This window comes from Stigmatopora nigra, chromosome 6, assembly GCF_051989575.1.
Source record: "Stigmatopora nigra isolate UIUO_SnigA chromosome 6, RoL_Snig_1.1, whole genome shotgun sequence".
NCBI classification, from domain to species: Eukaryota; Metazoa; Chordata; class Actinopteri; order Syngnathiformes; family Syngnathidae; genus Stigmatopora; species Stigmatopora nigra.
In genome coordinates, this window is record NC_135513.1 from 15187741 (window position 1) to 15214592 (window position 26852).

The 26852-nt window shown below is 38.9% G+C and overlaps 1 protein-coding gene across 2 annotated transcripts in view; it reads right to left on the reverse strand.

Moving 5' to 3' along the window:
• Positions 1–404: 404 nt before the first annotated feature.
• The window catches only part of fbxw7 (F-box and WD repeat domain containing 7), a 33991-nt gene continuing 7543 nt past the window's right edge, over positions 405–26852 (reverse strand). Inside the window, exons 4-14 of one of the 2 annotated variants that reach the window (XM_077719172.1) lie at positions 26087–26617; positions 13493–13575; positions 13177–13318; positions 11227–11361; positions 11005–11128; positions 10661–10797; positions 10467–10580; positions 3496–3677; positions 2545–2770; positions 2266–2476; positions 405–1648 (exon numbers count right to left, since the gene is read on the reverse strand). In XM_077719172.1, the coding sequence (XP_077575298.1) occupies positions 1377–1648; positions 2266–2476; positions 2545–2770; positions 3496–3677; positions 10467–10580; positions 10661–10797; positions 11005–11128; positions 11227–11361; positions 13177–13318; positions 13493–13575; positions 26087–26617 (2157 nt within the window). In that variant the 3' untranslated portion in view covers positions 405–1376. Of the gene's footprint in view, positions 1649–2265; positions 2477–2544; positions 2771–3495; positions 3678–10466; positions 10581–10660; positions 10798–11004; positions 11129–11226; positions 11362–13176; positions 13319–13492; positions 13576–16854; positions 17307–26086; positions 26618–26852 lie in introns of those variants that run through there. The other variant, XM_077719173.1, reaches the window with a different exon arrangement.

Genomic DNA, 26852 nt, shown 5'->3' on the forward strand with positions numbered 1-26852 from the left:
TTGCGCCGACAAATTTGAAACACATTTTCCGCCAAAGCCAACATCGGACGTCCAAAATTAATATCCATTGTTTTAACACACAATTTGGACTTAAAATAATTAATTCATGGCCATATTTTCAGGGATTTTTTTAGGGAGAATTCATGTATGCCATTAATTAATATTAAGTTTTTTAAATAATAAAGCCTTGCTATGTCATTTTTTGATAAAAAAAAAGGCCTAACTATACTATGTCGTTTATTTAAAAAATGCCTTAACTGTCGTTTTTTAGGGAAAAAATGTCTTACCATACTATGTTGTTTTTGACCTAATTGCAGCCTTCTTGGTTACTAATGTCAATTTATGTGTACTTTCTTTTTTTGCAGTTTTCCCAACTTTTGCATCAAAAAGAAGACGTCCACAAGTACCCAAATAATTTGCTTTATTCAACATAGAAGATTCCTTCACACAAGGTAACAAAACAGACAACGGATTTTCGCTTGAAATGAAAAAAAAAAAAAAGTCAAAACCCACATTTTATTGCACTTTAAGTTATAAGAAAATAAAATTCTAATTGAATGAAACAAATACACAAAAAAATCCCTTTAAGGTTTTTTTTAGCTTTCCGTCCGTATCGTCTTTTTTGTTGTTTTCAACCGGGTCGTTAACTAACCCGATTAAAAAAAAAAAGACATTTTCCAAAAAAAAAAAAATAAACGACAATTTCTGATTTGCCAAACCAGACGATAAATTAAAAAGCGGGAGAAAAACGAGGAGAAAGAGCAAGATTGTTTTTTTTGTTTTTTGTCGACTATACAGTGTTGCAACCACTTTCACAGTTCAGCTTGCGACTTTTCCACACGTTTTGGCTACAAGGTTGACTTTTTTCTTTTATTTTTTTGCCGTTTCCGCTCTCTCCATTCCCGTCATCTCACGTTTTTTTGTCTTTCCTCCATGGCGGCGGCAACGGCAGCGCGTTCCTTCTTTTCTCCGCCTCGTAGAGGCACGTTTGGCTCAAGTTTCGGTGGCAAAAAACAACAAAAAAAACTAAAATTCGCCTCCGGAAAAAGAGTTGATTTGGAATTTCGCTTGGGACTAAAACGTCACAGCAAAAACAACAAAAAAAAATAGTTGAACGTCGCCATTTTCGTCACTCCCGGTTCATGTAGCAGCATTAGTAGTTTTGGCCACGGGCTGATGGGGCGTTCAGGTGAGCTGGGAATTTTCAGAGACGGTTCTTTTGATGGTGATTTTTTTTCTTTCTTTCCAGGATTCCTGTTCAAGTTTGGTGGTGGTCTTTCTGGCGTTTGACCTAAACTGCTTTGGACAGCCATCCTAACACTTGGGGGGTGTGGTTTGAGCCAAACCCCGCCCCCCTACGTCCCCCCCCGCCTGGCTCACTTGACGGCGTCCACGTCAAAGTCCAGCACGAGTAGTTTGGTCTCCTCGGTGCCGTTGCGGCTGCCCACGGCGCACACCAGCTTGGTGTTGGAGGCGCGTATTCGCCAGACCACGCCCCCGCTGCCGCCGCTCTCCAGCGTGACCAGGTTGCGGATGAACTCGCCCGTCTTCAAGTCCCACAGCTTGACCGTGCCGTCGTCCGAGCTGGTGATCACAAAGTTCTTGTTGAACTGGAGGCACGTGACGGCGCTCTGGTGCTTGTGAGGCCCTGCGGGTAAGGACAACAAAAATTACTTGTTAACTCGACCATTTTAGATATGATTTTTTTTTAAATAAATGGAGTAAAAGCCTTGATTATTCTGTTTTCTATAGATCTAAAATAATGTTTATTTTAGCTTTTTTTCCAAATATATTTTACAAAATAATGTTAGAACTAAAAAAAATAAAACAGAAAAAATGGATTAAAAAATTAAAAACTTATTTAAAAAGTAGAACATCAGGACATTTAATATACATCAGACAATTTTAGATATAATATTTAGATTTTTTTTCTAATGAATGGATAGTTTTTATAGATCTAAAACAATGTTTATTTTAGCTTTTTTTAAATAAATTTTTAGAATATACAAAATAATCTTTGAACTAAAAACAGTAAAAAATGTTTTAAAAATAACAATTATTGATTTAAAGGGGGGAAAATCAGCAAATATAATATACATGTATACTCTTCACTTTAATTTGATCCTAAAACAGAAAGTTAGCACTAATGATCGACTTTCTCGGGCCGCACAATGTGATGCGACGGACCACATTTGGCCCCCGGGCCACCACTTTGACACCTGTTTTATAGACTGTCCAAAAAGTAACCATTTTTGTCTTCTTTACCTTGCAGCGTTTGCAGACACTGTCCCGTCTTAATGTCCCAAATCTTGACGGTGGAGTCGGCGTTGCCCGACACCAAGATGTTGTCTTTGAGCTCCATGCCGCTAGTCAGCGACTGGTGACCCGTCAGCGTGTGGATGCAGTTGCCCGTCTCCACGTCCCACACCCGGATGGACGTGTCCAAGGAGCCGCTCACCACGTGGACGCCGTCGAACTGCGGGTAAGGTACTCTTGGTTGGGAGACCGCAACAGACAAGAGCAACTTTTTTTTAGCAAACTAACCTGTAGCGAGTAGACCCGATTGGTGTGTCCCTGTAGCGTGTGGAGGCACGTCTCCGTCTCGGGGTCCCAGACTTTGACCATGAAGTCGTAGGCGCCGCTGACCACCCGCCGGCCGTCGTACTGGACGCAGCGCACGGCCGCCACGTGGCCCATCAGCACGTGTAAACACTGACCCGTCTCGATGTCCCACACGCGGAGCGTGGCGTCACGAGAACCGCTCACCACCCTGGTAAATAAACAAAAACTTTATTTGCAACATTTCGTTTAAAAATGCCTTACTATACTATGTCATTTTTTTAAAAAATAAAAAAGGCTTACTAAACCATGTCGTTTTTTTTTAATACAAAAAATGCCTTACTATACTATGTCCTTTTTAGGTCAACTATATTTTCAAAATTAACTTTGGAACTCGGACATTTTTAAACAACTTTTAAGATGGATTTCTTCCCAATTGGATCGCCATTAAGCAGCTAAACGTTAGCATTCATTAGGCTAAGGCACTAAGAATATGCAAACCAAAAATGACATTGGCAATTTTCCATGTAGGATGAAGTTGGGCCTTAAATCTGACCACCACCCTTTAAAACAAAATTTGATAACCATTTCATAGCTAATGCCAACTTTCCCCAATTCTAGTTTTCCAGCACAACTATGTTAGCAACAACAAGAAAATGGCGCGCAAGCATATTGCACTTTGGAGTCTCCCCGAGGCTAATTGTGGCGCTAAAGAGGATCTCTTTAATGGCCGCCGTGCTAGCGGATGCACTTTTCGCTCTGTCAGGTCGGAGATGCTATTAAGCCCAGAAAAAAGGAGAAAAAAAACGCATTAGCTGGACGCTACTCTTCCCACCCTCTTTTATACATTCATAGCCATTTGTCTGCCAAAGCCACAACAACAACTAATATTAATATATATTTTTCTATATCATTTTTCAGCCCTTTGGAACTGACCTTTTCTCGTGGAGGTGCATGCAGCGCACCGTTGAGGTATGCCCGTAGAGGGTGTGGATACATTCTCCCGTCTCGGCGTTCCAGACCTTCAGCGTGCGGTCCGTGGAGCCGCTGATGATGATGTTGTCGCGCATCTGCGACGACCACACGCCGCCCGTGTGGCCCACCAACGTCCGCAAACACTGAAGCCGAAGAAAAAAGGTAACATAACGTCAAATACACCAAAATGTTTGACATCATTTTGATAATTTTCCTTGGTATGACTTCAAATTTACACGCCATTTGGCGTTTCCTTTGTTTTCAGGTTCGGAAACGCCGTTGACGTCAAAAGAAAAGGCGGCAGTCTGTCACTCAAGCAAGACAGTGCAACTACAAAAGTCAAGAAGAGGGCTGGAATGCAGATTTCGGATGTCGTTTTTATCAATAAAAAGCCTTACTATACTATGTCGTTTTTTGAAGAAAATGGCCTTGCTATACTATGTCGTTTTTTGAAGAAAATGGCCTTGCTATACTATGTCGTTTTTACCAAAAATAAAGCCTTACTATACTATACTATGTCGTTTTTTGAAGAAAAAAGCCTTACTATACTATGTCGTTTTCTAATAAAAAAGCCTTACTATACTATGTCGTTTTCTAATAAAAAAGCCTTACTATACTATGTCGTTTTTTGAAGAAAAAAGCCTTACTATACTATGCCGTTTTTTGAAGAAAATAGCCTTACTATACTATGTCGCTTTTTGAAGAAAAAAGCCTTACTATACTATGTCGTTTTTTTTAAGAAAAAAGCCTTACTATACTATGTCGTTTTTTGAAGAAAATGGCCTTGCTATACTATGTCGTTTTTTTTAAGAAAAAAGCCTTACTATACTATGTCGTTTTTTGAAGAAAATGGCCTTGCTATACTATGTCGTTTTTTTTACCAAAAATAAAGCCTTACTATACTATACTATGTCGTTTTTTGAAGAAAAAAGCCTTACTATACTATGTCGTTTTTTGAAGAAAAAAGCCTTACTATACTATGTCGTTTTTTGAAGAAAAAAGCCTTACTATACTATGTCGTTTTTTGAAGAAAAAAGCCTTACTATACTATGTCGTTTTTTGAAGAAAAAAGCCTTACTATACTATGTCGTTTTTTGAAGAAAAAAGCCTTACTATACTATGTCGTTTTTTGAAGAAAAAAGCCTTACTATACTATGTCGTTTTTTGAAGAAAAAAGCCTTACTATACTATGTCGTTTTTTGAAGAAAAAGGCCTTACTATACTATGTCGTTTTTTTTAAGAAAAAAGCCTTACTATACTATGTCGTTTTTTGAAGAAAATGGCCTTGCTATACTATGTCGTTTTTACCAAAAATAAAGCCTTACTATACTATACTATGTCGTTTTTTGAAAAAAAAGCCTTACTATACTATATCGTTTTTTGAAGAAAAAGCCTTACTATACTATGTCGTTTTTTGAAGAAAAAAGCCATACTATACTATGTCGTTTTTACCAAAAATAAAGCCTTACTATACTATGTCGTTTTTTGAAGAAAAAAGCCTTACTATACTATGTCGTTTTTTACCAAAAATAAAGCCTTACTATACTATGTCGTTTTTTGAAGAAAAAAGCCTTACTATACTATGTCGTTTTTTGAAGAAAAAAGCCTTACTATACTATGTCGTTTTTTGAAGAAAAAAGCCTTACTATACTATGTCGTTTTTTGAAGAAAAAAGCCTTACTATACTATGTCGTTTTTTGAAGAAAAAGGCCTTACTATACTATGTCGTTTTTTTTAAGAAAAAAGCCTTACTATACTATGTCGTTTTTTGAAGAAAATGGCCTTGCTATACTATGTCGTTTTTACCAAAAATAAAGCCTTACTATACTATACTATGTCGTTTTTTGAAAAAAAAGCCTTACTATACTATATCGTTTTTTGAAGAAAAAGCCTTACTATACTATGTCGTTTTTTGAAGAAAAAAGCCATACTATACTATGTCGTTTTTACCAAAAATAAAGCCTTACTATACTATGTCGTTTTTTGAAGAAAAAAGCCTTACTATACTATGTCGTTTTTTACCAAAAATAAAGCCTTACTATACTATGTCGTTTTTTGAAGAAAAAAGCCTTACTATACTATGTCGTTTTTTACCAAAAATAAAGCCTTACTATACTATGTCGTTTTTTGAAGAAAAAAGCCTTACTATACTATGTCGTTTTTTGAAGAAAAAAGCCTTACTATACTATGTCGTTTTTTGAAGAAAAAAGCCTTACTATACTATGTCGTTTTTTGAAGAAAAAAGCCTTACTATACTATGTCGTTTTTTGAAGAAAAAGGCCTTACTATACTATGTCGTTTTTTTTAAGAAAAAAGCCTTACTATACTATGTCGTTTTTTGAAGAAAATGGCCTTGCTATACTATGTCGTTTTTACCAAAAATAAAGCCTTACTATACTATACTATGTCGTTTTTTGAAAAAAAAGCCTTACTATACTATATCGTTTTTTGAAGAAAAAGCCTTACTATACTATGTCGTTTTTTGAAGAAAAAAGCCATACTATACTATGTCGTTTTTACCAAAAATAAAGCCTTACTATACTATGTCGTTTTTTGAAGAAAAAAGCCTTACTATACTATGTCGTTTTTTACCAAAAATAAAGCCTTACTATACTATGTCGTTTTTACCAAAAATAAAGCCTTACTATACTATGTCGTTTTTACCAAAAATAAAGCCTTACTATACTATGTCGTTTTTTGAAGAAAAAAGCCATACTATACTATGTCGTTTTTACCAAAAATAAAGCCTTACTATACTATGTCGTTTTTTGAAGAAAAAAGCCTTACTATACTATGCCGTTTTTTGAAGAAAAAAGCCTTACTATACTATGTCGTTTTTTACCAAAAATAAAGCCTTACTATACTATGTCGTTTTTACCAAAAATAAAGCCTTACTATACTATGTCGTTTTTTTTAAGAAAAAAGCCTTACTATACTATGTCGTTTTTTTGAAGAAAAAAGCCTTACTATACTATGTCGTTTTTATCAATAAAAAGCCTTACTATACTATGTCGTTTTTACCAAAAATAAAGCCTTACTATACTATGTCGTTTTTACCAAAAATAAAGCCTTACTATACTATGTTGTTTTTTTGAAGAAAAAAGCCTTACTATACTATGTCGTTTTTATCAATAAAAAGCCTTACTATACTATGTCGTTTTTATCAATAAAAAGCCTTACTATACTATGTCGTTTTTTACCAAAAATAAAGCCTTACTATACTATGTCGTTTTTTGAAGAAAAAAGCCTTACTATACTATGTCGTTTTTTACCAAAAATAAAGCCTTACTATACTATGTCGTTTTTTTTTAAAGAAAAAAGCCTTACTATACTATGTCGTTTTTTGAAGAAAAAAGCCTTACTATACTATGTCGTTTTTATCAATAAAAAGCCTTACTATACTATGTCGTTTTTACCAAAAATAAAGCCTTACTATACTATGTCGTTTTTACCAAAAATAAAGCCTTACTATACTATGTTGTTTTTTTGAAGAAAAAAGCCTTACTATACTATGTCGTTTTTATCAATAAAAAGCCTTACTATACTATGTCGTTTTTATCAATAAAAAGCCTTACTATACTATGTCGTTTTTTACCAAAAATAAAGCCTTACTATACTATGTCGTTTTTTGAAGAAAAAAGCCTTACTATACTATGTCGTTTTTTACCAAAAATAAAGCCTTACTATACTATGTCGTTTTTTTTTTAAAGAAAAAAGCCTTACTATACTATGTCGTTTTTTGAAGAAAAAAGCCTTACTATACTATGTCGTTTTTTACCAAAAATAAAGCCTTACTATACTATGTCGTTTTTTGAAGAAAAAAGCCTGACTATACTATGTCGTTTTTTGAAGAAAAAAGCCTTACTATACTATGTCGTTTTTTACCAAAAATAAAGCCTTACTATACTATGTCGTTTTTTACCAAAAATAAAGCCTTACTATACTATGTCGTTTTTTTTTTAAAGAAAAAAGCCTTACTATACTATGTCGTTTTTTGAAGAAAAAAGCCTTACTATACTATGTCGTTTTTTACCAAAAATAAAGCCTTACTATACTATGTCGTTTTTTGAAGAAAAAAGCCTGACTATACTATGTCGTTTTTTGAAGAAAAAAGCCTTACTATACTATGTCGTTTTTTACCAAAAATAAAGCCTTACTATACTATGTCGTTTTTTACCAAAAATAAAGCCTTACTATACTATGTCGTTTTTTTTTTAAAGAAAAAAGCCTTACTATACTATGTCGTTTTTTGAAGAAAAAAGCCTTACTATACTATGTCGTTTTTTACCAAAAATAAAGCCTTACTATACTATGTCGTTTTTTGAAGAAAAAAGCCTTACTATACTATGTCGTTTTTTACCAAAAATAAAGCCTTACTATACTATGTCGTTTTTTGAAGAAAAAAGCCTTACTATACTATGTCGTTTTTTGAAGAAAAAAGCCTTACTATACTATGTCGTTTTTTGAAGAAAAAAGCCTTACTATACTATGTCGTTTTTTGAAGAAAAAAGCCTTACTATACTATGTCGTTTTTTGAAGAAAAAGGCCTTACTATACTATGTCGTTTTTTTTAAGAAAAAAGCCTTACTATACTATGTCGTTTTTTGAAGAAAATGGCCTTGCTATACTATGTCGTTTTTACCAAAAATAAAGCCTTACTATACTATACTATGTCGTTTTTTGAAAAAAAAGCCTTACTATACTATATCGTTTTTTGAAGAAAAAGCCTTACTATACTATGTCGTTTTTTGAAGAAAAAAGCCATACTATACTATGTCGTTTTTACCAAAAATAAAGCCTTACTATACTATGTCGTTTTTTGAAGAAAAAAGCCTTACTATACTATGTCGTTTTTTACCAAAAATAAAGCCTTACTATACTATGTCGTTTTTACCAAAAATAAAGCCTTACTATACTATGTCGTTTTTACCAAAAATAAAGCCTTACTATACTATGTCGTTTTTTGAAGAAAAAAGCCATACTATACTATGTCGTTTTTACCAAAAATAAAGCCTTACTATACTATGTCGTTTTTTGAAGAAAAAAGCCTTACTATACTATGCCGTTTTTTGAAGAAAAAAGCCTTACTATACTATGTCGTTTTTTACCAAAAATAAAGCCTTACTATACTATGTCGTTTTTACCAAAAATAAAGCCTTACTATACTATGTCGTTTTTTTTAAGAAAAAAGCCTTACTATACTATGTCGTTTTTTTGAAGAAAAAAGCCTTACTATACTATGTCGTTTTTATCAATAAAAAGCCTTACTATACTATGTCGTTTTTACCAAAAATAAAGCCTTACTATACTATGTCGTTTTTACCAAAAATAAAGCCTTACTATACTATGTTGTTTTTTTGAAGAAAAAAGCCTTACTATACTATGTCGTTTTTATCAATAAAAAGCCTTACTATACTATGTCGTTTTTATCAATAAAAAGCCTTACTATACTATGTCGTTTTTTACCAAAAATAAAGCCTTACTATACTATGTCGTTTTTTGAAGAAAAAAGCCTTACTATACTATGTCGTTTTTTACCAAAAATAAAGCCTTACTATACTATGTCGTTTTTTTTTAAAGAAAAAAGCCTTACTATACTATGTCGTTTTTTGAAGAAAAAAGCCTTACTATACTATGTCGTTTTTATCAATAAAAAGCCTTACTATACTATGTCGTTTTTACCAAAAATAAAGCCTTACTATACTATGTCGTTTTTACCAAAAATAAAGCCTTACTATACTATGTTGTTTTTTTGAAGAAAAAAGCCTTACTATACTATGTCGTTTTTATCAATAAAAAGCCTTACTATACTATGTCGTTTTTATCAATAAAAAGCCTTACTATACTATGTCGTTTTTTACCAAAAATAAAGCCTTACTATACTATGTCGTTTTTTGAAGAAAAAAGCCTTACTATACTATGTCGTTTTTTACCAAAAATAAAGCCTTACTATACTATGTCGTTTTTTTTTTAAAGAAAAAAGCCTTACTATACTATGTCGTTTTTTGAAGAAAAAAGCCTTACTATACTATGTCGTTTTTTACCAAAAATAAAGCCTTACTATACTATGTCGTTTTTTGAAGAAAAAAGCCTGACTATACTATGTCGTTTTTTGAAGAAAAAAGCCTTACTATACTATGTCGTTTTTTACCAAAAATAAAGCCTTACTATACTATGTCGTTTTTTACCAAAAATAAAGCCTTACTATACTATGTCGTTTTTTTTTTAAAGAAAAAAGCCTTACTATACTATGTCGTTTTTTGAAGAAAAAAGCCTTACTATACTATGTCGTTTTTTACCAAAAATAAAGCCTTACTATACTATGTCGTTTTTTGAAGAAAAAAGCCTTACTATACTATGTCGTTTTTTGAAGAAAAAAGCCTTACTATACTATGTCGTTTTTTACCAAAAATAAAGCCTTACTATACTATGTCGTTTTTTTACTAAAAATAAAGCCTTACTATACTATGTCGTTTTTTGAAGAAAAAAGCCTTACTATACTATGTCGTTTTTTACCAAAAATAAAGCCTTACTATACTATGTCGTTTTTTTAAAGAAAAAAGCCTTACTATACTATGTCGTTTTTTGAAGAAAATTGCCTTGTTATACTATGTCGTTTTTTTTAAAGAAAAAAGCCTTACTATACTATGTCGTTTTTGAAGAAAATTGCCTTGTTATACTATGTCGTTTTTTCAATAAAAAAGCCTTACTATACTTTGTCTTGTTTCCTTTCCATTCTTTTTGCCACGTTGATCAATTCCTATCACGAGCAGATGGAAAATAACGTCGCCTGCTAAGAACCACGTCCTCAATCATTAGCGTCACCGCCTCTCCAGATGAAAAATTGACTACGGAAATCTTCGAGAGCGAATTGATTGACGCCGTCTGTCTTTAATGCATTCAATTAAACTGCCCCCCCCCCCCCCACTCACCTTTCCCGTGATGGCCGACCAGACTTTGAGCGTGTTGTCGTCGGAGCCGCTGACGATGCGGTTTCCGCAAAACTGGAGGCACGTGATGACGTGGTCGTCGTGACCTTTCAGCACCTGGCCAGACGGACCGTGGATTCATTTGGGAACCGGATTCCACTGGAATTGTCCTTCCAGAGCGGCGCAGTCTTACTTACCTTGGGCGATTTCAGGTCCCCTCTCCTCCAATTAGTGTCTATTCTATGCTGCCTGATGTAGGCGCTCTTCCATGGACTGTGCGTGAAGCCGGGCTTGACCGCTTTCCTCTTTTTGGCCGGCAACGGCTCGTCGATCCCTGCTGGCGACAAAAAGGCCGCAATCGATAAATGGAGGCTGGGGTTTGAGTTTGGCCTTTTCGGTAGTTTGCTCGCCGCTCTTTTGGTCCCGGGTCGCCATTAGGGTTGTCAAATGTACTAACCCTAACCCAAACCATTTTGTATTTCAACGCACCCTAACCCGCACCCAACCCCCTTTTTCTTTTTTTGTGTGGCGGTGAGCCCACCTTCTTCCCGGCACTTTTCCCTCCACAGCAAGTTGTCCTCGGCCAGGATTCGCCAATAGCGGCAGGTCTGGGCGGCCTGGAGGAGGTCTTTGGGCTCCAGGAAGGAGAGCACGTACAAGGCCAGCTACAAAAAAAAAAGGAGGAAAGACACACACACACGGGGGGTCAACGGCTGGTTCCCAAACTTCCGAAAAGCCAGTGGTCCCCCGTCCCCCGTCCCACCTCCTTGGGCAGCAGGGAGATAAAGTCTCGTTGGAACTGCGGCTCGATGACCTGCATCATGTGCTTGACCTGCGTGGGCTCGCAGATGTCGATCAACTCGTCCAACGCCAGCAGCTTCTCGGGACCGCTCCAACTCTGCCCGTGCAAAAGGAGGGAAAAAAGTATTAACTATTTGTCTTGTGATACGAGACACATTTTGACATAAAAACATTGCGAAAAGTCTGATTGTAGTACTATTAAACACATTTTAGAACTATTAAACACATTTTAGTACTATTAAACCACTAGTCATTTAAATACATTTTAGAACTATTAAATACATTTTTGTACTATTAAACATATTTTAATACTATTAAACACATTTTAGTACCATTGAACACATTTTAGTACTAGTAAACCACTAGTTATTTGTTAATAGATGGCAAATTAGAATACAAATGTTTTTCCATTGTAATATTCAGGTTTTTTTGCAGTAAATTGACAAAAGGGCTCAGTCCTGGAACAAATTAAGCTCGTATCCCAGGGTAACGCTGTATTTTGAAGGAAAGACACATTCAAACTACCCTCGATAGGTTGCATTTTTAGAGGCGGGGCCAATTGAGCCAATAGAAAGGTGTTAAAATATAAAACAAAATTACAATTAAGCTTATTGTAAGGTTAGATTCATACTTATACATTTGAATGTGTCTGAATGGTAATCCAAGCCCATTTAAATGTGTTTACGTTATGTTAGGAGCGCGTCTGGCCGTTTAAGAATCCCCCCAAACGGCGTGTTTTATTTATCAGGCCGCATCGCCATCAAAAGGCTTTTTTTCTTCTTCTTTTTTTCCTCTCCTCGTCAGCAAAACGCTCTTATGTCACAGGCGCTCTCTCGCTCGCCCGCCCGGGGATATTTATGGAGCTTTTTTTGGGCATTTTCAAGAACTCCCCCCACTCGGCGTGTCTGGACTTGAGCCCTGTAATATTTTCGAGGAAGCAAAGACAGCGGATCAAAACGCTCGCAAATGGAAGGCAAATAGAGAAAAAGCCAGTGCTAAAATGCTCCAAAAAAGGGAATTTATCCAGCTTTTAAGTGATCCTAAAAAATGTGTTACATGCCTAAATTTATATTTAGATATTTTTCTTTTACTTTAGTGCTGAGTTCTAGTATCAACCAGAGGAAAGGGGAGTGGCTTCTGCTTGCAAGTTTGAACGTGAATTTTCACATTTTTATGAATTTAGACCAAAAAAAATTCACCCAGGAAAAAATCAGCGATGTCGTGAAGCCGCGATATTCGAGGGATTACTGTACAATATTCATTGAAAAATCATTAAGTAGGTTCACTCTTATAACTTTTTCTTAAAAGACCTAGTAGTAAGAGTTTCTTCTATTTAAGAGTTTTAGTGTGGATTTTCACATTTTTATGAACTTGAAAAGATAAAAAATAATAATTAATAGCAAAAAAATATTCACAAAGTAGTGAATTTGCGACAAGTGAAGACGTAATAATCGAAGTACTGTATTATGTATTACGACCAATCCAATTGGACTAAGGCCCAGAGGGATTGGACGCCTATCTACGTCCAAGCTAGCCATGACGAGCTTCAAACAAGTTGAAGAAAAGAGGACGAGGATTTGTCTGATTTCTATCTCTGTAACGTCCAATCCTGGAGCTCCATTGGACGGACAAACGGGAAAGCTAAGCCGTGGCTAATTAAGCTTTTTGCTTTTTTGCTCACAGTAGAAAAAAAAGGAAGAAAAAGGGCAACGTGACCCATTTTATGTATTTAAAAGAAATATTCTTTTTAATCTAGTTTCCTAATTAAGCTTTTCGCTTCGTTTTAAAACCTAAAGACACTGGTGTTAAACCTGTGGCTTCTGGGGTCTAATTCGGTTGCCGGGCGGGGTTGCCGTTCTGCCCGACGACACGTTTTGTAGCTAATTTATGCAGAATAAAATGTGGGTCCTACCTGGAAGGTGCGTAGCCAATCCTGGAGTCCCGCGGGCGGTTGAACGGAGGTGATTCGCCGTCTCTGTTGGCCCTGCCCATTGGCGGCCCGGATGTGACCGAAGGTGGTGGGCGTGGATGGGCATGGTACGATTCCCGTGGGGCTGGAAAACAAAAAAAATGTAAAGAAATCAATGAAAAGGGGGAAAATTGTCCAGAGATTTGGATAGATGTCCAATCTGAGGAAGAAATAAAGGTTATATACTTGTTTACCTGGTGCAGGTAATTGTACAAAAATAAAATAAATGATAAAGTACTTTTTTGTGTGTGTGGCTGACCTTGGGTACTCTGGACCTTTGCAGGGTTTTTTTCCTGAAGGGAAAGATCGGACCTCGGGGCCATGGTCCAACTTTCTCTTCATCTGAAAGCAACAAAAAAAAACAAATGTAAGACCCAAAGTAAAAAATGTTTTTTTTTTTGTTCCATTTTTCATCAAAAGCAAAAATCTTCATATTTTATCAATACAAAAAATTACAAAATTCATTTTCCAAATGAAAAAAAATATGCAAACTATTCCCCCCAAAAATGATAAGACCCAAAAAATATTTTCCAAATAAAAAAAATGTAATTATGCAAACTATTTTACCTAAAAAAAATAATTATTGACATGACAAAATTCCTTTTCCAAATAAAAAATGTATATAATTATGCAAACTATGTATTGCTAAAACCAACAAAGCAAAAACCAAAAAGTATCCAAATTCCAAAAGCAAACTATTGAAAATCATCCAAAAACAAATCAGGATTCTTTTGGCCATTTTCACTGCATCTCGATAACACGTCTCCTCCCCAAATTGCGCATTTATTTTGTCCACCCCTATAATTTGGTCCGATTTCCCCACGAGCGTCCAATCCCGAGGGGGCGTTTGGCATTTTTTTTTTTAATGACAAACTTAAGAAGAGGCGGCCAGGAATTCTTTCCCTGGACGAAATCAATGCACTTTTTAAAGAAGAAGCGCTTCTACATGACTAGCACGCTAATGCGTAGCCGCCGCCCACTGGACATTAACACCGTGATCTAAAGCACGATTGATGACACCCCCCCCCCCTCGCCACACATCCAGAGAGCGACCAGTCGTCCTTTCAGAGTAACCTTTTGACAACAAACATGGCGACGGCGGAGAGGGGATTAAGAATGTTTGAGCTCAGTTCCGCCGGGGGCCCTTTAAAAAAAAAAAAAAAAAAAACACCTCACCCCGACACCCCCACAACAATGAGCGCGTTTGACGACCGCTTTGAGTGTTTTTCGTGCGTCCGGTCGACGACAAAACGGACCAAAAAGGAAGGCACTGGAGCGGGTGACCTTGATTTGATTGGCCAAATAGGGATGCTAACACAAATATTAGCAAACATTAGCGCCATAGCAACATTTGGTCATTTTATTCCTATGAAAAAAAGCCCTATTTTTTTGGTGGATTGTAATAAAAAGTGGGTTTATTTAGTTTTTAACTCATTACAAATGTATTTATTTCAGTTTTACTTCGACTAATTGGTTTTGATTGGACGCCCTGGTTCAGAAAATGTCTTTTTATGAGATTGGACGACGATCGTTTGATGACCAGTCCCGGTCCAATCACGTGGTGGGAAATCGCCCCTCCCAGTTCAAACAAGGGTTACGCCAAAGGTGTCAAAGTGGCGGCCCGGGGGCCAAATCTGGTCCGCCGCATCATTTTGTGTGGCCCGAGAAAGTCAATGAGTGCTAACTTTCTGTTTTAGGATTAAATTCAATTGAAGATTATTTCCTGTGTTTCCATATTATAAATCAATAATTGCAAACAATTTGTCCTAATTTGCCTGTCCCAAAATGGCCGACCGTGGATACAATTTAACAAGACTTCCGTACGAGTCCAATAGTCTGAAATACTTCGAGTGCCTTCAAAATAAAATGATTTTAGAGAGAAAGTGCACTGTGGCTTAGGCATATTTAAAAAAAAAAAATCAACAAAAAACATATAGACAACATTTTTAGTAGTCTTTGTTCTTTTCAGGTCATTTCATGATTTTTTAAAAAAGATATATCCATATTAAACATTTATTTTGACATAAAAAATTGAAATACATTTAAACCTGTTCCCTCATAGCAATTTTTAAGTGAAATAAAGCAGTTATGTTGTCATTTTAATATAAGAAAACTAATATATTGGAGAGGCGATAACGTCAATGGCAGTAAAGAAAGTTCAAAGTAGCTAAAAAAGGGATTTGACGTCATCTTTTTAATTGAATTTAAAGCAGCCTGTGGAGCCAGGGCAAAATATCTTCTTTTATCCTCCAGATAAATCTTTAATTTGTTAATAAATGACGACGTGGCTCGACTTTTAGGAGCTTTTCTGTGCGCGCTTCATTTTGTTCGTTACAAAGACGACGACACTTTTTTTTTGGGAGGCTCTTTTGATTCCTTTTAAGACTTTTTCTTGCAAGTATCTCACATCAAAGGCTGGAAAATATCACTTCATTTTCCTAATCCAATGACAGGCCGAACTGTTTGGTTAATATTTAGCTACATTATGCTAAAAAGCCTCATTTCAAATTCAGTACACAACAAAAAAATGAATTTTTGAGTGAAAAGAAATGTTATGATAATATATATTATGTAATATAATGACATTTGTGGCTTAAAGTGCTCTGCTTTTGAGATTAAAAATGATTAAAAATGTAATAGTTTGTTTAATAAGGTGTCATCTTCCACTAAGAGTGAAATTCTGTTTTAAGGGGAAAAATATGGAAATAAATATTGAAATCTAAAAAAGACAAAACTAATGTTTCAATTTCGTAACAAATAAAGATGCATTCAATGAACTAGCTCTTTCAAAATAAAAGCCTCACGTGAATAGAAACGCCTGTTTTAAAGGGAGAAATATGGAAATAAATATTGAAATCTAAAAAGCACAAAACTAGTTTTCGAAACAAATGATGCATTCAATGAACTAGCTTTCAAAATAAAAGCCTCACGTGAATAAAAGCACCTGTTTTAAAGAGATAAATATGGAAATATTGTAATCTAAAAAGGACAAAACTACTGATTCAATTTCAGAACAAATAAATGTGCATTCAATGGACTAACTTTCAAAATAAAAGCCTCAGATGAATAAATTCGTAACAACCCAAGATGCATTTAATGGACTAACTTTCAAAATAAAAGCCTCACCTGAATACATTTGTAATAACTAAAGATGCATTCAATGGACTAGAAAACTAGCTTTCAAAATAAAAGCCTCACATGAAACACCTAAGCAAGCTTGGGAAAGGGTCCCCAAATGGACCGCCATCCACCTTTGCGACCCCTTAAAGTGAAAGCGTTCATTTCCAAAGGCGGTGCGGTGCGTCAAATCCATCAGGAAGTCCACCCGCATTTTAGCCAATTTTCTTAACCGCCGCCTCGAAGCGGAATGACAACAATGTGCCAACAAGCCGGCCGGGTGACGACGGGAAAGAGAAGACGCCCATTTGCTTGGTCGCCATGGAGAAGAAGAACAATCTAATTCATTTCCTCATTATTATTATTATTTTATATTTTTTTTAAATGGGGCTCTGCGCCAGGTCCCCCCGTCCTTCCTCCGCAGTGACCGAACGAGCGATAAAGAGCCGCGAGCGTCGTAAAAAAAAAAAGAGCCGTTTCAAAAAACCCGACGGAGTGACTCACTTTATAGAAAATCATCTTAATAGTGCCGTAGAATCCCATGATGCTGCTTTTTTACGCCGCTTCCTTCTTTCTTTCCTATTTGCTCACTGGCGTCGCCTCGCCTGAATCAGCTCCACAAGCTGGCTCGCTAGGACGGCGTGCGGCGGTTGGCGGCCGGGAACATGCTCGGGCACGTCACCCCTCCGCCCGCCTGCCTTTCGGTTCGATCCCCCTCGGGCGCCGCTGGCATCGGATTCCCGACAACTTATGCGATGGGAAGACGGAGGGGGAGCTTAGGGGGAGGCTCGTATCCGTGTCAGAGACGCGATGCGGCGGTCTAGCGGGGGGTGCCGGAGGGGATTCTGGCTCCGGAGGGGAAGCGAATGAGAGAGAGAGAGCGAGTGTGCGTCCTTCCTAGTCTTCCTCACGCTGCAAAAAGACGACTCCTCCGCATGGAGCGTATTCGAGCCTCCCCAGCGGAGAGGAATGGTGCAGTCCGCGCCCTCCCTCTCTCTCAGGCTCTCTCACTAACTCTCTCTCTCTCTCTTTGACTCTCTCTACCCGACTCTCTCTCACTGACTCTTTCTCTCTTCGACTCTCTTTCTGACTCTCTCACTGGCAAGATTGGCAAGCCAAGCTCGATTGTGAGCGACCCTTCCTTTTCCTTCCCTTCCCTAACAACACTTGTTGCACGAGCAACTGAACTGCGCCAAGCCACGCCCACAATTGCATGCCTTTGCTGACATTTCTCTCTTTTTTGCTGTGAAAGTACAAATTAATTGAACAACCAAGGTCGATAACCTTCATTGGAATTTGATCCTAAAACAGAAAGTTGCCACTCTTCATTTACCGACTCGGGCCGCACAAAATGACGCGGTGGACCAGATTAGGCCCCCGGGCCGCCGCTTTGACACCGGTGTCCTCATGAATTATAACGGTTGTACATTTAAAGCGTATTATTTCTTAATATCACAATGAAAATAATACTTAAATGGACAAAAAGTTCCAAGAAAATGCATAAAAAGAAATGTATTCTGGTCACTTTTTCATTGACGACAACTAAAAAAACGCACCAAAAATATCCAATCAAATCCAATCCAACATGGTATCCAGACACGGCTACATCATTAGCATATCGTCAACAGCCGTTGAGCGAGAGTTCCCGCACGGCGACTCACGCCGGTGGGAACCCCTCCACTAGCCCCGCCTCTTTTTCAGCCAACGCTTTAATGCTAGGCGCCGAACTTGAGGCCGGAATACCTCACGGGCGCTGACGCGTCACTAAGCGCTAGTGTGTTACGCTGCCCCCCTTTTGAATAGAATGCTAAAATAAATAAATAAATAAATATATAAAATGTGGTGTTGCCAGGCGTGACAGACGCGAGGCGAAGGCGAGGTGGAATTGATGAATCGTGGCAACGGGCGAAGGATAATAGAGCGCCGGAGTCGCATTAACATTCTCCCGGAGACCCCCGCGCGACCGCATTCGAGGGGGGGGGGGGGGGGGGTGCGTCGACGAGTCGGAGGCGGTGGAGAAAATAAATAGACGGGCAGAGGTCAGCGCTAGCAATTAACGCTAGTCGTTTGGAGACAATGCGGCCATTTTGATGTTGCGGGAATAAAGTGGACGCTAACCACGGCTAGCTAAGATTCATATATATCAATATGCTCATACAGATCAATAACAAAGTACTGAAATACAATGAAAAATTTATAATAATGATTAAGGTCGCATTAAACGATTTACAGTAATCCCTCAAATATCGCAACTTCCAATTTTGCTGATTTTTTTCTGGGGAAATTAAGATTATTATTGCTATCTGGAATTTTTTATGTAAATTCATTAAATATCAAAATCCACGCTGAAACTTGTCCCCAGAAGCCACTCCCCTTTCCCCCGCTTGCTACTAGGACACTGAAGACATTTTTTTGAAATTTTTTTTTTAAATCATAAACATTATACAATATTTTTTTTAATATGGGGTAACCCTATTTTGCAGTTTTTTGTTTATCACGGCCATGTTTGCTCTATATTAACCGCAATAATCGAAAAATTACTGTACTGATTTTATGACCCTGATCCAACATGGCCACCCTGATCAGTTGTCTTTTTCCATACTTCTGCCTTATAATAAACCAATACAACTTTACCCCGTAATCAACGTCCAAGATAGCCTTTTTACTTAACATTCAACTATGTAGTCACTTATGTACTTTTTTTTAAACTATTATTATTATAATAATATTATCAATAAAGTAATGGTAACTGAACGCCATTCCCAAATAACAACAAATCCTGGCAGGTCGTCGTCCAACCTTTTTTACACAAGGCGTAGGAATGCCTGGCATGCCGACCTGCCTTTCAATGGGCCGGGCTTTTCCTTTGTCAAAGCTCAAGCGCCCCCGCCCCCCCGATACCGACTCAACCGACCGGGCCGCCGCTCGTCAAAAACCCCAAATGGCGCTCGTAAATAAAAGCAAGTCGGGCTTTTATCCAGGCCAAAAAAAAAAAAAAAAAGAAAGGCGGTCGCTAATTAAAATGCGAGCTGTGAGGGAGGAAATTCCAAATGCTAACGTTTTAGCTCGAGTACACAGCCGCCAGCTCATCTTCTCAAACCAGGGACTCCCAAAAGGAGTCGTCTTGGAATAAATTAAGACTCTTAACCTCGTTTGGGCTTCTTTGAATATACTTTAAGGACAATTAAGGACGCGCAGAGGAGGAACAAAACATGCTAAATATCACAGTTAAACAGTTAGCGTGTGCCCTTTGTCATCATATGACTAGCGCCTAATTTAGCCCTTTTGCTAGCTAGTTATTTCCCTCTTTTTGTTTTTATTTCTTGGCTCTGAACGTGAGCAAACTTTCCCTTGGAACTCAAACCTTTTTTATCCCTTGGGTTGTTTAGTGAGTTCTAAATTTAGGCTTATTTTTACCCCTTTTATGGTGTCTTTTGTGTTTCTGGGCTGCAAACCTAGCTTTGTTTTTCCCTCTTTTATGTCTTTTTTTGACTCACGTTTTTGTAATTAACAAAAAAACGAACCATTTTTTTAACCCAATTCGCAAATGGTTTAAATCCCCCCCAAAATTCAACTTTTGCTCAAAAACCCATTCCAGAAAATACCAAAATTAGTCTTTTTTTTTTTAGCTCTCCCTCCATTTAAAGGGACGGCGCGCATCTTTCAACCCAAACAGAAGAGCCTGTTTCCCTTTTTTTTTTAGCTTCCCCCCACAAGCCCCGCCCCCCACGCCATCTGGCGCCTTCCGTGACGCAGACGCTCCATAAATCCCGTTTAGCTTTGCCTCAGCCAAGGGATTCCCAAACTGCCACGCGGCCAGATTAAGCGTGGTGGTGGCGGTGGCGGCGGCGGCGGCCCTGCATAATAACGCCACATTAACATTGTTTTTTTTTTTTAATTCGGCTTTGTTTTCAAAAGTATTAAATAATGGTCCGGCGAACAAAGACATTGGCAATCAAGCCGTGGGCAGGAGTCGCTCGTGCGTTATTAAAGAGCGCATTCCTCTATTGGTGTCAAAGTGACGGTCCCGGGGCCAAAATCTGGCCCGCCGCATCATTTTGTGCGGCCCGAAGAAGTAAATCATGGTCAACTTTCTGTTTTAGGATCAAATTCAAATGAAGATTATAGATTTATATTATATTTCCTGATTTCCCCTTTTTAAATCGATAATAGTAAAATTGTAATCGTATTTTGTTGTGTTTTTAAATTTAAAAGTATTTTTTAAAATATCTAAGAATATATAATAATATTTTATTTTTTGTTCACTTTAATATTGAACATTATTAAAATATTTTGTTTACTTTTGAAATAAAAAAAACAAATGATTAAAAGAACAAAAAGCACAAATAAACATTGTTTTAGATCTATTTAAAAAAACGGAATATTGAGGGCTTTTGATCCAATTCTCTTAATCCAATTAAATTTTTTTATATTTAAACATTAAATATAAACTTGTCCCACTAAAGTCTGAACCAGCAATTAATATTCTATCCGCGACAGGAGGACAGGACGCCGTCTCCGAGTGCGTAGGCGGACGCTAAGCTAACCTGATTGTGGAGGAAAAGACTGCAGCAAAGTGTGTGTGACTTACTCAAAGCCCCCCTAAAACCACCCCCTGCTAGCATAGTATTGCCGACGCAAGCTAAACACTGGGCCATCATTTATTTCATCAATATCCGTCCCGTCCGTCCTGACGTCACGTTTTGGCGAGGAGCCGATCTCTTCGGCCCGAGTAAACTGGGAGAACCGGAGTGGCTATTTTTGGGCATGATACGGTTTATTTTTTACTTAAATTTAATTTATAGACGTCCAAATAAATGTTGTTAAGCATTTTATCAGTTTATTTTTTCTCTATTTTGAAATAAATGACCAAATCGGCCATATAGTCTTGAGTTTCGTGCATGTCAAAGTTAATTTATGCGCATATAAGCCGCACTCTCCATTTTTTGAGCATCAAATTGCGAGAAAATACAGTGAAAATGTCCCTAAAACAACAAATTTCTCTCCAAATAATTGTTATTGCATGGGATGATTTGATTGGTCGTAGCAGCCAATCTTTTGAAATCACCAAATCTCATCAGATTACTCTCTAAAACGTTCCGTCTTTCATCATTTCATCGTATTTAGTCAACTTGCGGCTAATTGCGTCATCCTCCCTTACCTTCCCAACGAAAACGATTTTTGGCAAAAAAAATCCCTTTTTTCAGTTTAACATTCACCTGAGCGGTCGCTGTGGGGGCTAAACGAGATCAAAAGGGGTCTCGCCTGGCTGAAATTGGATTGGAAATCAAGACGTGGTCTCGGTCAAGTGCAAACCGGCTTTGACGTGTTTCCGAGCATCACATCAAAAGTGGACTGACTGGCTTTTTTTTTTTAAATGGACGCCGCCGGTCGGCACACAAAAGACGAGCGCGCTTTTAATCCGGGGGCGCTCCATCTGCCGCGTCCGCGTCTTTGAGCACATCCGGTGGGATAGACAGCTGTATGGTAATGCGCACGAGGCCAGCGGCGAGTGGCGAGAGGCCGCGGCACGGGCGCCACGGCCAGACCACCCCGACAAACAAGGGGCGCCCTTCACGGCGGGGGCGCACGCCGCTTGGCAGATTACGCATTCGGGACGCAGATGAAAGAGAAAATCAGGCAAAGACGGACGGAGCGGGAAATGCGGGGCGACCCTACCCAAGTATAGAAAAATTGCCATTTTGATTATTATTATTTGATGATTACAAATTCAGAGCATTAAAAGGACATTTACTAGACTATCGAGGAAAAATTACTAAACAAAATATGCTTGAGAAAAGAGGACGCAAGGTGCTTTCATCTTTTAGCTCAGTGGCGCCCCCTAGGACTAGAATACAATCTAGTTTGACTTTAAGACAAGAAATATCTTCCCAAAGAATGCCCACTATAAACACTCCCAAAAGCCATGTTTATAAGGGCACGTAATGACACTATTTTCATTTCAACTCAGTGGCGCCCTCTAGGATGAAAAAATAATCCAATTCCTGAAGCCAGTTTTACTTCAAGACAAGAAATTAGCTAGAATTATCTGCCAAAGGATGACCACCACTCAAAAAAGTCTCTAAAAAGGCACAAGAAAACACTGGTTCCAACTCAAGCGGCCATTTTGGCTCTGTAGCGCCCTCTAGGACTAGCCAACAATCCAGTTACTGATAACACTTTCACTTGCAGACAAGAATTTTGCTAGACATGCCTACCAAATGTAAAGTAACAAAAAAAGTCTCACAAAGGCACGGGAAAACCATTTCAAGCAGCCATTTTGGCTCAGTAGCGCCCCCTACGACCAGAAAACAATCTCGTTCCTAAAGCCAGTTCAACTTGCAGACAAGAAATTAGCTACAAATGCCTGACAAAACCATGCCCCCCCAAAAAACATGCCTGGGAAGACACCGCTTCCATTTCAGGCGGCCATTTTGGCTCAATGGCACCCTCCAAAGAACTCCAGTATCACTCAGCAATGAGAAATTTCAATTGAAATAATAATAATAGTAATAATGAATGGAGTATGACATGCCTAGTCGAATCTTAATTAATTGGGATGGAATAGTGACCTGAATAAATTTACATTTAATCCAAATGACCGACATCTGTTCTGTTAGCATTTACCTTAATACGCTATTTTCTAGCCGCTTCCTTTTTACTCCCCCGAGGCATCGCCAAGCCAAGCCAACCCAAATCAAATCAACGCTCCGACGCCGGCGAACGGTCGCCTGGCAACGGGGCGGGCCGCGTCCGGTGACGACGACAACGACGACCACGACGGACGGCCATTTAGTCAAGTAGCTTTAGCAGATAGCGGCGATTAAGGCTCCAATTTCACGGGAAAGAGCTCCATCTCCCCCTACTTCCAAAGAACAAAGATAAGATCTGGCGCGCCAATTTCATGCCCCAGTAGAGTGGAAACAATCTTTAAAGTATAAAAAAATAAATAAAAGTCACTTTGTATCGGAGTATCGGAGGCGTCCGCTAGCCAATCGGATGACTCGATTATTATGCGCCGCCCACAAAACGACGTATTCGAACAATTTTATCGCGATCGTTGACTACCGTATTGGCCAGAATATAAGATGTTTTTTTATTGAAAAAGTGCTGTTTTGTCTAACATTCGAATTTTAGATGTAATTTCCATTCACACCACTAGTTGGCGCCATATATCACTTTGATGCTTAATGCAATTATTGCAATTGTGTTGTTTTATGACATTAAATTAGTTCATTTACAGTTAAAAAGTGATTACACTTTAGGTTAAGTATTTAAATGTTTAAAAATTAAGATGTAATCGACCGTTTTTGCAAAAAAACATGCTTTTTCTCTCGAATATACTTTTCTAAGCAATTTTTTTCCAGATATACTGCCATTATTTTCTGAATAAAAGTTCAATTTGCTGTTCAAAAAAAGTCTTTTTTTCCCCAAACTTGAGCCTTGAGAAAGGTCTGCTCTGGCGAAAAAAAAGTGATTAAAAGAAAATGGAATGACCTTCACTATCAGCTTGATTAAAATGATATTTTTTTGAAAAGGCATTTAAAAGCAAATCATGTCTTCCAAAAAAGCAATCAATTCCACCCACTGATGACAAGTCGAGCTTGCCAAAAAATACTCTTCTATCCATCTCTCTTCTGCGATCAAAATACAAATTTCTCATCCAACAATTTCTTTAATTTTGCCAGATTTTTGACGAGGAAGCTCGTTTATTTCACTTAAAAAAGTCGAGGTCAGGCGTTTGCAAATTTCTCCTAAATAAACCAAGAAAGCAAGAACAAAGCACTTGACGCACATCTAATCAGCCAAAAAAATGTTAGCATTAGCATAGTGGAGGAGTCGAGAGGGCTACGCTGCGTGTTAAGTGGGGCAAATTTGACAAATTAGCAACGTTCGAGTGGATAAATGCAGCCAAAGAAGGAAGATTCCACTCTTGAAAAGGTGAAGGACAATACAAGCAGCAAAGAATATAATTGTTAGGACGCGCTGCCCCCTGCAGGCCGGAATCAAACATGACGGACTTTTTAAGGTCTGTTCATTTACATCGCTGCTGCTACCCAGTGGCCAAACACTGTCATTTCACTACTTTTACACTATTTTATCTGCAAAGCTAGGTCAATAGCACTGATCCAAACAACAACAACAACAAAAATATGACCCTGGTCAAAGGTTCGATTCCCGTTAAAATGCGCGGCGGCGCCGCCTTTTGACGCAACAATTCTCCCTCAAACCTCAAATCTAAAATTAGTCTGCTCGCCGACGGACTTTTAGGGTCATCTGTTAGGTGTCACTTTTCTCCGCGTGGCGCCACGCCGGCAAAATAAATGCAACAATATTCATCCCCCCAAAAAATACAGCATATGAAAACATATGAAAAGTTATTTTTGACAAAAAACGCACTCAACTCACCCGTCGACGACAGAACGGCAAACTCTGCGCGATGATACTGATGCTAAATATCCGGAAGATTTTCTGTGGCGCCGGCGGGCCGCCCACGCCCAGGGTTTTATCATCCGGCGCCGCTCGGTCGCCGATCCAGTCCGCCTTTTTCCAGGCGCCGTTTCCGTACGAGAAGCGGGGAATGGGGCAACGCCGCGGCATGACACGAGCGGCGCGGGAATGGAAAACCAAGCGGCTAAAAAAACGTGTTCCGGGAGGAAGAACGCCGGCGGCGGTGGCGATCTGGACTAAACTCCCCCCTGCGAGCAGCTGGCGGCCTCCCCCGACCCCGCCCCCTTGGCTCCTCCCCACCCGCTACGGAATCCGCTCCCGTGACCGTCCGGCGGAGGAATGTGGGAACTTCCTAAGCGACCCCCCCTTGAATAACGGCGGCGGACATTCCGGGAATATCTGTATGTTATTATGTCATGGGTTAAAGTAGTTGTCAAAATAAAATTGTTTGATTTCATGAAGTGATTGTGTGTCAATCACGGTGACATTTGTCTGATCTGTTTGGGCTGGGGAGGGGCTTAGGGGGGCGCCGGGGTTTGGCGTCAGAAACGTGATCCTTTAAGGTCAACTTTTGAGGTTCAAAGTGGATTTGACGTGCGTCGTTGTCAATGGCAACCAATTCTGTTGTGTTCCATTACTTTTACTTATTTTCAACATTAATTTGTATTTATTTCCCCCTTAAAATATGTATTCCTCTTTACTTCACAACGAGCCAAAACCGCAACATTATTAGCACAAGTATGTTTTTGTAAGAAATCATTTGACGAAGTGACGCATAAAGATTTGTCACGGGCGGAGCATTTGAGCGGTCGCTAAAGGGACGCCGGCCTGTCCAACAAAGAACGAACCACGCTATCGGTTTAGCCGCCCTGTCATTGTTTGAGGAGGATTAGCCGCCACTTTTATCAAAGCCGAGCGCCACCCCGCCCTGGAAGCGCAAAAGTACGCAAATGCTATTCCACCAGTTAAGTAAAAGTTCTTCAAATGAAGCACGCTCCATTTAAGTTAAGAAAACGCTTTTTTTTTTACTCTTTAGTGATTGCAATGAACTTTTACTTTTATAGAAACAATAGCCCTATAATGTTTACAATGCATAAAATCATATTTTAGAGTAAATATTCCTCAAAATAAAACTCGTCATTTCAAAACATGTTACTAAAGTCATCATTAACCGCCCTAATCAAACTTCCAATACAATTTAAAGAGCAACAACTGCAGTGACAAACCTTGTCCGCCAGAGGGCAATAACTAAACATTATGAGGGGGAAAAAAAAGACTGTCCTACCTTTTTATGGGAGGAGCTTTGGTTTGAGTGGACGTTGTTGGCGGCGACGGCGGTGGGCGACATCAAGCCTTCCTCTCCCCGTTCCTCTCCTTCCTCTTCATCGTCGTCCTCGTCCTCCTCCTCGCCGTCGCGTCCGCTTTCGGCCGAGTGCTCAAAACTGTCGCTGTCCTGGTCCATTTCCTCCATTTCCTCTTCCTCCCCCTCCATCTCCTCCATGGGCCCCCCCACCACCACGGTGGGCACCTGGGCCCTATTTGGGGGCCCTCCCGCGGTCCTCTCCTCGTCTTCCTCCCGGCGAGCGTCGCCATTGTTGTTGTCCTCCTCCTCTTCCTCTTCTTCGTCCTCGTCGTCGTCCTCTTCCTCGTCGTCCCCCCGCGTTCGCCGCCTGTCCTCGGAACGCCAGGGCCAACGGGGGCCCCTGTCTCCCCGGGTCGCCTTGTCGGGGGGGCCTTCGCCCGAGGGGCCGTTGCTGGGGGCCGACTCGCCGGGTCCTCGGTCCGCGTCCGGCCGGGGGGAGGACGACTCCTCCGACTGTGAAGGAAGGGGGACAAAAAGTTTTTAATACGGTTTACACATTGAAATGGTCGCAATTTGAACCTCATAATAGTATCTATTTAATCTATTTTTAAAAATGCATGAAAACACTTAAAAAAATTATAAAAAAAAGATTAAAGAGAAAATATAAAGATGGATTTTTATGTTATGTTCAATTAATAGATATATTCTGGATTTTTTTTTTTAAATCATGAATAATTGAAATGTACTT